The 13,298-nt window shown below is 34.7% G+C and overlaps 1 protein-coding gene across 7 annotated transcripts in view; it reads left to right on the top strand.

The window, feature by feature from the left end:
• The window catches only part of LOC129940615 (serine/threonine-protein kinase OSR1), a 132,611-nt gene that overhangs the window by 84,142 nt on the left and 35,171 nt on the right, over positions 1-13,298 (top strand). Inside the window, exon 1 of one of the 7 annotated variants that reach the window (XR_008780722.1) lies at positions 10,791-12,603. The exons of 5 other annotated variants lie outside the window; for them this stretch is intronic. Coding sequence is in view for 1 of the 2 variants with exons in the window: in XM_056049004.1 (XP_055904979.1) it covers positions 12,791-12,824 (34 nt within the window). In the remaining variant the exon portion in view is untranslated. Of the gene's footprint in view, positions 1-10,790; positions 12,604-12,664; positions 12,825-13,298 lie in introns of those variants that run through there. One more of the 7 variants, XM_056049004.1, reaches the window with a different exon arrangement.

Genomic DNA, 13,298 nt, shown 5'->3' on the forward strand with positions numbered 1-13,298 from the left:
TCCAAGAATATTTCACACCATTTGCGGCAGTATGTCTTCAAAAAATCTACGAATTCCATTTTTAAGGTCTGTGATCGATTATTGAGCAATGGCATAGATCTCCTCTTTCACGTAGCCCCAAAGAAAAAGTTCTTAAGATAATTTAATCAAAAGATATCGGTGGTCAATTGTGATTGCCTCTTGGAGAAATAACAGGGCCAGGAAACTTTTCTTGCTAAATATCGATTGTTTCGTTGCACGTAGCGCTGTTGTTTAAATAAACGCCTTTCTTGCTAAATTAATAACTTTCATTCCGGGCGAAAAAAATATTAATCATAGCTCGGTGACGTTCAATCACCGTAACACTTGCAATACTTCTCGTTTTCAAACAAGTAAGGTACAATCATTGATACGTTGAAAGATGCATTTCAACAATTATTCTTAGAATTTCCGAGCTCCAAATGCAACAATTCTGTTTAAAGGAAGCCTAAAAGGTAAAAATAAGCCTTATCACTGAAAATGTATTCTTGATTAAAAAAAACGGTTCATTTTGATACATTTTAAGGACTTAATCAGCTAAGAAACGACGTTGTTAGTGAAATACTGGCTTAAGATCTTCTGTAAAATTTACTTTAGCCATGAGAGCTAAGTTAATCTTTATGCCAAATTTAGTGTTAAGTTGTTTGTGGAATGCTTTTTTTAAAGATCGTCTGGGAATTAATACGTGCCTAAGTTTTCCTCAACACTACAGGCTACAGAAGCAATATTTTTAGTAGTTTTTAAGTGACACGCTTGGTTTCGATACTTTGAATCACAGCTCAAACTTTATAACCAGTTGCTGTGCGATAAAGGGCTTCAAAATAAGAGACCGCCCACTTCTTGTGCTACAACACTATTTCACACTAGAAACAAACTTTAGGCAGACACTTCTTCAATAATCTTATAGGGCTGAGGAAACAGCCTTTTAGGCTTTTTCAAGGGCTCTTACTGGCTAGAGCAAGACAATTTACCAGCCCATTTACCTTACCTACATAAGTGCTTTACTACGACCCAAAAGTGCTTGAGTCGTACAAAATGCAACTACAAAATTGTCACCATTTTTTAGTGAGTTTTGACAATTTTAATGCGTTTTTGAATAATGAGACAACAAGCTGAGACTCTTCACAAAACAAAATGGTCCTATCCTGCCATTTTGAATTAAGTTAAGTAATATGATTTATTCATCGAACATTCGGGCCTCGTCCGAAAAGTTGATATTTCCGCAGAAATCCGTATTCCTTTACAAAAATACTATGGTTGTCTCCAAACAATGTTGAAAGTGAAAAGAGTGTAGTCGGTGTGTAATTTTTTTTCAAAGCAAATAAAAATAGCAGTCACAAAAAGCCATTGCTGCGCGATATAATTAGTGCTGAAAAGCTCCATTTTGATGCCATAAACTCGTAAGTCCTATGTATGTTTTGAATCAGAATGTTATTTAATAGATTTATCAAATCAGCGACGCTAAGGCCAGCTTGATATCGGAAATCTCATCAAGGTCTTTTAGGAAACCCCTTCTGAAGGTTGACATTCTAGAACTCCCCGGGGCATGACATTGACAGAGAAAGTGAATCACAGTTTCCCTTTCATGTTGGTCTCCGCAGCTACGCCAATGAGTATTGAGAGATATACCCAACTTTTCTGCATGCTATAGGCCCAAGTCCGGAACATATGTTTTCACTGGGACTGCATAAAAGATAGGTAGAATGGTTTGTTGTATAGGCAGGCCATAAAAAAGTCTGTTAGACTGTTCCACCTGTGGTTGTATTCTGATAGAAAAATTGAGAAAACTTTGCCCTTCATAGCTCCAAGAATAATATTTAGACTTTCAGCAAGTGAGCAAGTGAAGGACTGATTCTTCTTCTATAAATGCTATTATGACCCGGAACCCAAATAACAGTGACACAAAGGTTGATGTTTACGCTGGATATTTAGAAATCCCGAAATGTTGGACCAATATAGAGGATGATGTAGCTGAAAAGATAGTCATAATAGCGGACTGGCTATGAGTGCATATAGCCGTTTTCTATTTTGGTTTGAGTATTTTGCCAGCTCCTCTGATTGCTAGGAATTCAGATTGAAATACACTGTCAAAATCAGGTAGCCGAAAAGACTTAGACATTAAGGAAAAATTCCCCACCCAACTATCTACAGTCCATCTTTGACCCGTCAGTAAAAACAGTGGCATTTAAGTCTTTCATAGCCATGCCATCCTCAACCTTAGGAAGGAACGATTTCCTTAAAATGTATACTGAGGTTCAAGACAAAGGTGCAGTAGTCAATGTTTGTATCAAAAATGTCGGATGAAATTAATCCCGTAATATTGCCATACAAATACGGCCTGAAAATCAAGACTTCGTTCTTAAAGTCTTAGCTCGCTGTAGGATTCTAAATATTTAAAGTGAAGGCTAATTGGTAAGAGTAGAATATGCGGAACAACATTTATAGCATCTGTTTGGCAAGATCTAAGGGCTCCTGTAGTGCCGACACTATTCTTTGAACCTTCTTTAGTTTGTCGATGTTCCATTTCTTGTTTAGCGTAGGCTAAACATAATCAATTCATAAGACAAAATACGATGTGTGTTCAAAAAATACCCGGAATTTTCGTTTTTTGAAAAAAAAATATTTATTTATTCGTTTACATCAATGTGGTCCCCTTCAAAGTAGTACCCGCCAGATATAATACACTTATGCCAGCGTTTTTTCTAATCTTCGAAGCACTCTTGATATTCACTTTATGATATGTCCTTGAGCATTCTCAGCGATTTGGCCTTTATTTCTTCAATCGAGCAACCTTTCATGGGTCTCTTCAACTTTGAAAACAGGAAAAAGACACACGGTGCCATATCTGGTGACTATGGAGCTTGGGGCATGAATACGGTATTGTTTTTGGCCAAAATATTACGAACAAGCAACAACGAGTGAGCAGGTGTGTTATCCTGGTGCAAAAGCCATGAATTGTTTTTCCATAAATTTACGTCACATAACTTCAAGGTAATACGCCTTATTAACCGTACGACCTTGTGGTAAGAACTCTTGATGCACTATGCCTTTATAATCGAAGAAACATTAAGGAAAACCTTCACATTTCATCGAACTTGACGTGCTTTTTTCGCTCTTTGTTGGATGTTTCTAATTGACCGATTTTGCTTTGGTTTCGACATCATAACCGTACACCCATGTTTCATCACCAGTTATGACCCTTTCAAGCAAATTTGGATCGTCGTTGACGTCATTTAACAGCTCCTGAGCGATGTTCATGCGATTTTATTTTGTTTGGTAAAAATTCAGCACTTTTAGCAAAAATCTACAAGAAGGCACTAAGGAAATCCAAGCGATCTTCTTGGCAATCCTTCTGTGGCATGATAGAAGAAACTTCTGAAGCCTCTAGGTTACGGAAAATTCTTTCAACTAATCCAGCTATGCCAAGCTCCTGGACAAATTCAAGTAATGAATCTCTGAACTTACTATTGGACACTCACTTTCCTGGTAGTTCTCTTACCGAAACTTGCAACAGTTTTATACGTTCAAGTTCAAATGCAACATATCCACAAGGTCTGATCACAAAGGATAAGCTACAATGGGCTCTCAACAGCTTCAAACCATTTAAAGCTGCAGGACCAGATGGAATAATACCAGCCGAATTACAAAAGGCTTCTGATATAATTGCACCAATCCTTGAGGCAATTTTTACCAACTGTCTTTACCTGGTCCATGTTCCCTCGGCATGGAGAGAAGTTAAAGTTGTTTTTATACCTAAAGCAGGTAAATGCTCCCAAGTCAATCCTAAAGATCTACGACCTATAGTCTATCATCATTCTTTCTTAAGACCCTGGAAAGATTGATTGATATCCATTCCACAACGTGGACACATCTGCAATCACATATGCACTGACATCTCTAAATGTAGAGAGTGCGCTTCGGGAGTAAATTCATTTAATGCTTAATAGCAGAATAATTAACTCAAAACTGGGCAACTCTTCTAGCAGACGATTCGTTAGTAGAGGGACACCGCAAGGTGGTGTTCTATCCCCTCTCCTCTGGAACCTAGTGGTGAATGAAATCCTAACTAGTCTGGATGCGGAGGGTTTCAGAGTAATAGCCTATGCGGACGACGTTGCTATAGCAGTTTCAGGAAAGCATCTTAATATCCTAAAAGAACTCTTACAAAATGCCTTGGACAGACTAATACTCTGGGCTGATCGGTGTGGACTGGGTGTTAACCCACACAAAACCGATCTGGTCTTATTTTCGAGGAGATACAAAATTCCATTTGTCAACCCTCCTTACATTAAAGGAATCCAATTAAAATTCTCAGACGAGGCCAAATACCTAGGTCTTGTCTTAGACAAAAAACTAAATTGGAAACGCAACGTACAGGAAAGAGTCAAAAAAGCTACTGTAGCTCTCTTTTCTTGCAAAAAAGCTATTGATAATAAATGGGGTTTACAACCCAGAATCACGCATTGGCTATACACATCGGTAAGCAGACCGATTTTAACGTAGTGTGGCAGTATGGTGGACTGCTTTAGAGAAAGGTATAAACAGGGATAAGTTAAATAGAGTCCAACGTTTAGCCTGCCTATGTACAAGCGGATCGCTTCGCACGACCCCGTCTGCACACAGACTACACCATCCCCCAACTACAATTCGACAGAAACTTCCAGATTTCTATACCTACCAAATCTTTTTGGGAGGAAAGGACATTCTTGGAGGATGAGTCAACCCATTTTTACACAGATGGCTCAAAAACCAAAGAAGGGGTTGGTGGAGGTGTGTACTCTGAACGACTGAAATAAAGTCTCTCATTCCGCCTTCCCAATCATTGTAGCGTGTTCCAGGCGGAACTTTTGGCGATTAAAGAAGTCTTGTCTTGGCTCAAAGAAAACGTTATATCAACATCTGATATCCGTATTTTCTCTGACAGCCAGGCCGCTGGACTCTGTCTCTACAAACTCTATAACAGTCCATAACTGTCGATCATCTCTAATGGAGATGGCGCAACAGTTTAATATTCACCTTTGCTGGGTGCCGGGCCATAGAGACATTCCAGGTAACTGTAAGGCAGATGAACTCCAGGAACGGTACAGTACAGCCCATCCTAACCACGTTTGGCAAGTACTGGCATATCAATCGCTTCTTGTAAACTGTTGCTACCGCAAGACGCTGCGAGGAGGGCAGGCCGCAGGTCACATCACCATGTGTCAAGCCACAAAAAACATCTGGCCAACACTGGATTTAAAACGCTCAAGGTGCTTGCTCTCTCTAAGTAGATCGCATATAAGCTCGATAATAGGTGTTATAACCAAACACTGTCTAATAGGAAAGCACGCCACGAGACTAATCGTATTCTCAAATGACTTTTGCAGAAGCTGTATGGACGAGGAAGAGGAATAAACGGTTCTTCATCTTCTCTGCACATGCCTTGCTCTAGCTAGGAGAATTCTTCTTTAACGATCTAAACGATCTTAATCATATCGCCTCTCAAGCTGGTTCCATTGAGTTTAGGAGGAAGCCATTGAGTTTAGGAGGAAGCCTCAAGATTCATGTGGTATCACAATGGACCATTAAACTGGCCTAAGTGTGTCCGTTTCCATCTTGGACAGCCACTATAACCTAACCTAACCAAACCTAGCAAAAATCGCTAAGCTCATAAAAACACGTCGAACCTTAGCATCTACCGCAGACAAAGTAAACAGAGAATATAGCTGAAAATTGCATCATACTTTAAGGGCATGTATACCAACACAATAAAAAAAATGTTGACACCCGGTCTCTCCAGACTCGCGAAATTTAAAAATTCCGGTTAGTTTTTGAACACACCTCGTATGTCGTACAACGGCTGTGTACGTGCGCAAAATCATCTTCGGTTAAAGGCCTCATTTTTAACCAAATGTTTTTCACAGGCGTTAAAAGCAATGCAAACTTTCTTAACCCAATTAAATTCTAGTTTAGTTTGGGATCTAAAATTACTCTTAGATAGTACTGGAAGATAAAGACAGGTTTTGACCGTTGAGTCAGGTTATATTTAAGGCAGGTATTTTTAAAGAGAATCAGTTTACCGTCGATTATTAATTCTTCTTAGGAATAAAGAATGAAAAACAGTTGTTCGAATTTGTATATTAAAGAGTTTTTTGTTTGTAGATTCCTCCTTTATAAGATTAACATAAAACGTTACATACATTATTTAGAAACAATAGAACAATTAACCTGAGCTAGAAATCTTGTAAGGTACTTAATCCATTATGCCCTATTCCAAATCAAATGTTGAAAAAATCTAATTTCTTGTTCAGAGAAGTTTAGTAATAACAACTAAAGTTCTTCGGTTATTTCTCATCAATGGAATTTGATGTTTTCCTCTACTTCTTCCAGAATTGCTTAATTTCCTAACCTAAATTTGGCTAAAACTTGCTCTGAACATTATTTATATCCCCATCGCGTCAATTATTAACACCGAAATTAATAAATTTTAAAATCCTAAAATAAATGCAATTTGCGCAAAATATTGTCTAGTTTATTACAATTTCCATTTAAATAATTTCGAACCATAAATCATTCGAAATCGCACGTCAACTATTATCTATCTATATCTACAATAATCAATTACTCATTCTATCTACATTATAAGGCAATGTCTCAATAAATCTAATCAAATAATTAAAAAATCCCATAGATACTCGTCGTCGTACATAAGAACTTTCTTAGAAAAAAAGTAATAAAATTATATCAAAGAAAATTCATATGTTATAAACTCATATAGTCTACATATTGACAATTAGAAACGAGGGAAAGAATCGCTGAGGTTTGACGCCGTGCGCCGTGAGATTAATTAAAAATAACAACAACAACACGAAAAGGCGCCATTAACCGCGAAACCAAGACCAGGACCAACCCACCACCGCATTAGAAATAAATTATTCTATTATTTCGCCTAAACCGCACATACAAAAAAGCAACAACGCACGATACACCTCGAGTATATGCAACAAAAATGACTTTGAACTTGCTTTTGAAAAACTTAAATGTCACGTGAATTCCTTTAAACGATCGACATCAACATCAACATCGACACAGAATAACAATTTAAGTGAAAAATCATTGAAAACAAAAAAACAACAACAAACAACTTAAAAGAAGCTTTCCCCAACAACAACCAATTTTATAGATACTTTGAATAGAGGAAAAGAAGGAACGAACGAACTTTTAAAAAACCACCCTTAGAATTAAATTAGTGGCGCGAGTGGGGTGGCTTAAACGATCTTTTATATTTTGTTTTATTTGTTGATCATTTTATACTCAATCTTGTGTATGAAAGAGAAAATAGCGCCTGCGCTTGACATGGTTCCGCACTCGGTCAATCTAAACGAAAACAAAAAATGAACATGAAAGTATCTTCGGGCTTAAATTGCATGATGGATTGCTAAATTATAATGTTATAATTTTGCTTTAAGTAGAAGCTACTTTATAGGGTATTGTTAGTTTGTACCGTTTTTAGGCATTATAGTTATTTTTTCGTTTTTAACATTAGAAGAATTTTGAAATTCAACAAAAATTTGTCTCATTAATATAGTTTGTTTTAAAAACTAGGTTTTTATTTTAATGACAAATACAATGTTCTTTTCAGTTCCTTATAATTTCGAAAAGAAAAATTAAATTACCAAAATGTCTTGCTTGATGATGTCAATAAGATAATTTGATTTATTTAAGCAATCTTGACGTATTGACGGAATAAATATCAGAGCCGAAGTCTAAATTTTCAAAATATCAAATATTTTGGCCAATACTGGATGATGTATGTAGTATTATTTCTTATCGTTATTATCGATGAAAACCGCTTAAGGCCTTCCAATGGTGCCAAGTCGTTTGTAAACATTAGCTAGGAACTTCACAAATGTATGAAATAGTGGTACGGTAATGGCCTGTGAGTATTGGTACAATTTGTTCTAGAACTATCTTGAAGAAGCTAACAGAGCTTCACATATTCTCTTATTTCGAATTAATCAAATTATCGGAAATTCTTCAGTGTAATCTTGCACAATCGTTGATACTTGACTCTAAAAATTCTGTCTAACAAGTCTTTTTTTTCTAAATTTGTCTTTTTTTTAACCGATTATCGACTCGTTTGGCCAAAGATTTCTCAATTCCTAAGATAACTTTGATGAAAGGATAATTATTGAAGACTGAATTCTTTAAACATATTTTTTTTCTTATATTTTCGAATGTTTGTATGCATTTCCAAGCTCATTTCTTCTTATTTCTATAAAACTACAATTTTTGAATTCTTTGAAACATAGAATGATTTCGCTTTGTTAAACGAAACATAATACATGTTATATTTTGAAATAAACAAAAGCAATAATTTCTGAAAATCACTAATTTTTTTACAAGTATTTGGAAAATTTAATTTCGTTGATACAAGGCTCTCGAAAAAACGGAACTGTTTTAACAGTTGTGAAGAAGCTATCGCCTTATAAAGTTTTGCTTGTGTAAAATTATAGTAAAACGAGCTATGGACCCAAAAATCGCACTAAGCCGAGTTTTAGGCAATATTTAGAGAACATTTTTTTTCTCGAAATGGAAGTCTTCTTTATTAAATCAATCCGACAATATTCAACTGTTTAAAGACTGCTAAGTCCTTAAGTATAGTGTCTTTACTGCTTACCCTAAATTATTAGCTATATTGGCTGCTTTATTTCTGGCCCCCTTTTTTTCCTAAAATCAGAACCACAGCACATTTTTGACAATTATCACACCTTATTAGAAAATTTACTTCAGCACCAAGCCTAAGTGGACCTCAATGACAGCAGGTGTGTTTTGTCATTGACTAATCGGTTTTGACAGTTCCTCAAGCCTTGTGATTTTGTTCTGCTCCCTTTTGATTTTATTTTTGTTTGTTTCCCCATTTTCCAAAAAACTAAATCAAATAGTTTCTAACTTGTTTTCATTTATTTTGGCTTATTCTTAAAGCCTTCATTGTTTGCCCTACAATATTTCGGACTTACTACCTCCCCACATACTAGTTCGATTAAGGGTCTATACTTTTTATTACATTCATGTTCGTAAAGGATGTGCCCTTTCACTTACCATATAACATACTTACCATATAACATACGTCAATGAAGTAGGCTTGGAGTTTCGTGTTGCTATAAAAACATGATTATATTGTACAAAAGACATTAATAAACTATTCTTATTTATAGGGTGTTTGAATGTCGGTAGTGTGGCTCTTGATAATTCATTCAAGATTAAGCGTTTTTAAGGTATGTTTTACTACATTGTTGATTTGACAATGATTTCCAATAAACGAGGTTTTTGCCCTAAATTGCTTAAACAAGATCTCTTCCATTCTGAAAGGGTTTGATAAAATTGAAAAAGACGTTTAGACCACTGACATATCGAAAATTTTTTCTAACGAGTTATTAAACCCTGAAATAAGAAATTTAGCTCTGCGACTTAAAGAAGTTCCTTTAACTCATCAATTGAATATCAACTTTCTTTCAAGACACCCAGTATGTTTACAATAAACACACATGTAAGGCTGAAAATCAATTAAAGAAAATAACCATTCACCCCCTTCTTTAATATTTCCCCACTATCAATCATAATATATGTATACAAAATGCCTAAGCACTCTCTGTAGCCTTGAACCTTAGAAAAAAATAGGTTTTAGTATACTCAAAGCTATTCACTTAATTGAGTGTAATTTGATTGTCTTGTCCTTTTTTTTACTATTCCGAAAGTTTTCTTTTGTTTTGTTTTGGTTTATGCTATTAGTTTCCATTAGTTTCCGATAATATAGAGTGCTGCCACTTTAATTGGAACACAAAAGGTTAAAAAGGAACGCAATCATTTGTGAATGAATTCTGGGAACAATCATTCATTGAAAGATTTGTTTACTTTGAAACTGCGATTTTATATAATTTTTTAGCTGAATTTATTTGACATTAAAAAATTGCTTTTGAATGCTGTCAAATTCATTTTTGAAACAATATAGTAGTGTTTTTGTTGTGTCTCAATACTTGCATTATTTTCGTTATTTACTCCATAATTTTGTCTCGTCTCTGATTGATATCAATCAATGATTTTTAAAGATTTCAGGATCAATAATAAATGAAAATAAATAATTAGTGTCACTTTAGCTCGTAAAGAACCTAGTGGCTTAAAGTTCTCAACCACACCTGTTAGCTAGTAGCGTCAAGAATGAAGGAAATCTAAAGTGTATATGTAGAATGAAAATGTCTGATTAAAAAAACCCTTTTTCAGAATTTGTTGATTTCTCACAAGCGGCAATATCTATAAAAAAACAACAATCAATTGATTGAATTCTTGCAAAAATGAACGAATTTTGTCTATATCTCCATAATTTTCACTCTAATTTCGTCAAATTTCAAATTTTGCTTTATCCATCTGATTGCTGACAGTTACTAATTTTAAATTATTGTCGGTTTAATAGTTGTCAAAAATTGTAGAACGTTTAATTTTTTTTTTTTCATCTTTTAAAAATAAAGCTTCTCACCAAAAAAACATTGATAAACTACAGAACAGCAAAAAAACAACAATCAATTGATTGAATTCTTTCAAAAATTATCGAATTTTGTCAATATCTCCATCCTTTTTACTATTTTTTCGTCAAATTTTTAAGTTTTAATAATCCATATGATTGCTGACAGTTACTTATTTTAAAATATTGCCGGTTTAATAGTTGTCAAAAATTGTAATACGTTTAATTTTCTCTGTTTCAGTGTTTCAGAAATAAAGCTTCTTACCAAAAAACAGTGATACATTACAAAACAGCTTTAAAATCGTATTTGCTTTTATGTAAACTTAAATCGAGTTAAATAGAGTTTAAATGACTTATCACAGACTAAGTCGGAAAGAATTCTTAATAAATAAAATTATCAACAAAACTATTTATCCAAAAATAATTGAATACGAACAAAGTGGTATCAGTTTAGTTTTAAAATCAGTGTCAATAGTTTAGTTGCGAATAGTGCTATGACATTCCAGCGAGTAATGATAAGGTTCTCTTTTTGTTCGTCTAGAACGCGCTCGAGATAGGGAAATTCCAAAACTATTGCGTACTTCAAAAACTCCGCTTTCAGACATTACGACTTCTACTGTGTATACTTAATGTAGATTGTGTTCAGTCAGCTTTTCGTTCACAAAGCTTACAAAATCTTCTGAATTTTATCATTTCAAATGTGAAATTAATAAGGAGTGTGAAAAATTTACTTGCCCAATAAAAATTCACATAACAATAAGTTAAAATTTTGATTATCTTATAGGGTACATACTCAAATGTTTGTCCAACAAGTTTTTCAGTATGTTTTTTTCGGATTTAAACATTTCACTTGTTGCAAAATAAAAGTACTATCAGCGAGCACTGTCAGTTTAGCTTGAGACTCCTCACTATACCTCTACTATACCTGCGTCATGGTCACGATATATATATTCATTTTTATAGCATATTGAATTAAAAAAAATACAACACAAATTTAAGCCCCGTCTCCATCGTTATACGAGTAAAGCTGAAACAATTCGGTCGACATAAGAGGAACGTTCACATAGTGTCGGTAGTCGTCGTAGTCACAGTCGTAGTCATCGTCTCCTCGAACATAATTATTGCAAGTTTACTTCAGTTAAAGAGAGAAGTGTATCTATACAAAATACATGAACTGTACATTGTAGGTACTTATATGTAAATTTTCCGCTCTGAAACGCGCGCCGCGATACTCATATAGAGATATAGAGACGCTTACTTCTAATGAACGGTGATGGTGCTTCTACGACAACGACGAACGGCAACGGCGGTAACGACAACGACGGCAACGATTGGGACGGCGGCGGCTAGTGGCTACTTCGCGACCGCAATTAACATTCATGTTATGATGGTGTACTTAAATAGTGTGTAGAAAAGTCCGTGGCCAATAGTCGATTTGTTTTGGTCACTATAGCATCAGATAAAAATATATTTCAAAAAATCTAAGACGTTAGTCGAGAACGCTCACAAAGTCCGTTGTACCTACCTTGAATAAAAAAAAGTCGCGTGCCTTAAACCTACCTTTACCGACGACCTTCCTATCTCTCCTATATCATCAATAATTTATATTGTATCCTATTCCTTCAAAAACTTCGCATAGATACAAAGATACAATATCTATAAAAAGTTTGATTTTGTGGTGTTAATCACTGTTTGATGATTTGTTTTTGAATTTAATTGCCTTAAAAATAAAAACGAAGTTGTAGGAGGAGGTGTGTTAATTTTGTTTTATATTTGAATTTAAATGTTGACGAGTTATTGGGAGGTTGGTTACACGCGCGAACTCCCAATTTGTATTTAAGAACGCATATTGCCCGCTGAGTCACACAACACAAAAGTGTATCTTCTTTGTATCGGTCAGTGTTTACCCAAAAACAAAAAGTATTTAATGAATATATCAAGTATCACAAGTACCTATCAAAAATTATATATCACCGCGGAAGTTGAACGGATACGGAATATAATAGCTGCTGATTGATTGCAAATCTCGACGTGTGGGAGTCCTCATCAGATTGCGTTCGAGATTGTGCTCCGGTCAATCCCTTAAAGTATTTTTTTGAAAGAAAATTCAAGCTAAAGTGTTTTTTGAAATTTGTGTTTTTTAATTGAATTGTTGTTGTTTTGAATAACAAAACTCACAAAATTTAAAAACTTTATATTTGTGCGTGAACTGTGTGATATTTTGTGGTTTATAAATATTAGCATCAGCTTCTGTAGAAACCCCTTCGAGAGGACATGAAAATATTCAACGTCTTATGTTTTAAACAAAGTTTGTTAATATTTCTATTGCTAATTAAATAAGTATTTAATAATTTTTTTAACACAAATCATGCTTTTATTACTAAACATTCATAAATCATTGCATTTTTTTTGTTTATGTTTGAAATCCAAAAGTTTCCGGCCACTAAACCGTCAATTGGATTTCATATACACAGTGGCAGTCATAAAAAAAGTACACAAAACAAAAGACCGTCCATTAGGTCTTCGTCCTCGTCCTCCCTTGTTTATTTTACTATAGCTCGAGTTAGGGTAGATATTTTTTGTATCTTCAACTATATGCGGTAATTGCAATGCCACATTATTGTAATTAGTAAACTTTAGCTTTTTTATATTGTGTAGTGTAGTGTTGTTTTTGTTTTTATTTTGATTTTGTTTTTAAAAGATTTTTCCCACACGGTTTTTGTCGGGTTGTTTAATGCATAGTAAGGTACAAGTTGTAAAATGTTTTAAATAGAGACATGAC

The sequence above is a fragment of the Eupeodes corollae genome, chromosome 1 (genome assembly GCF_945859685.1).
Source record: "Eupeodes corollae chromosome 1, idEupCoro1.1, whole genome shotgun sequence".
In the NCBI taxonomy this organism is placed as follows: domain Eukaryota; kingdom Metazoa; phylum Arthropoda; class Insecta; order Diptera; family Syrphidae; genus Eupeodes; species Eupeodes corollae.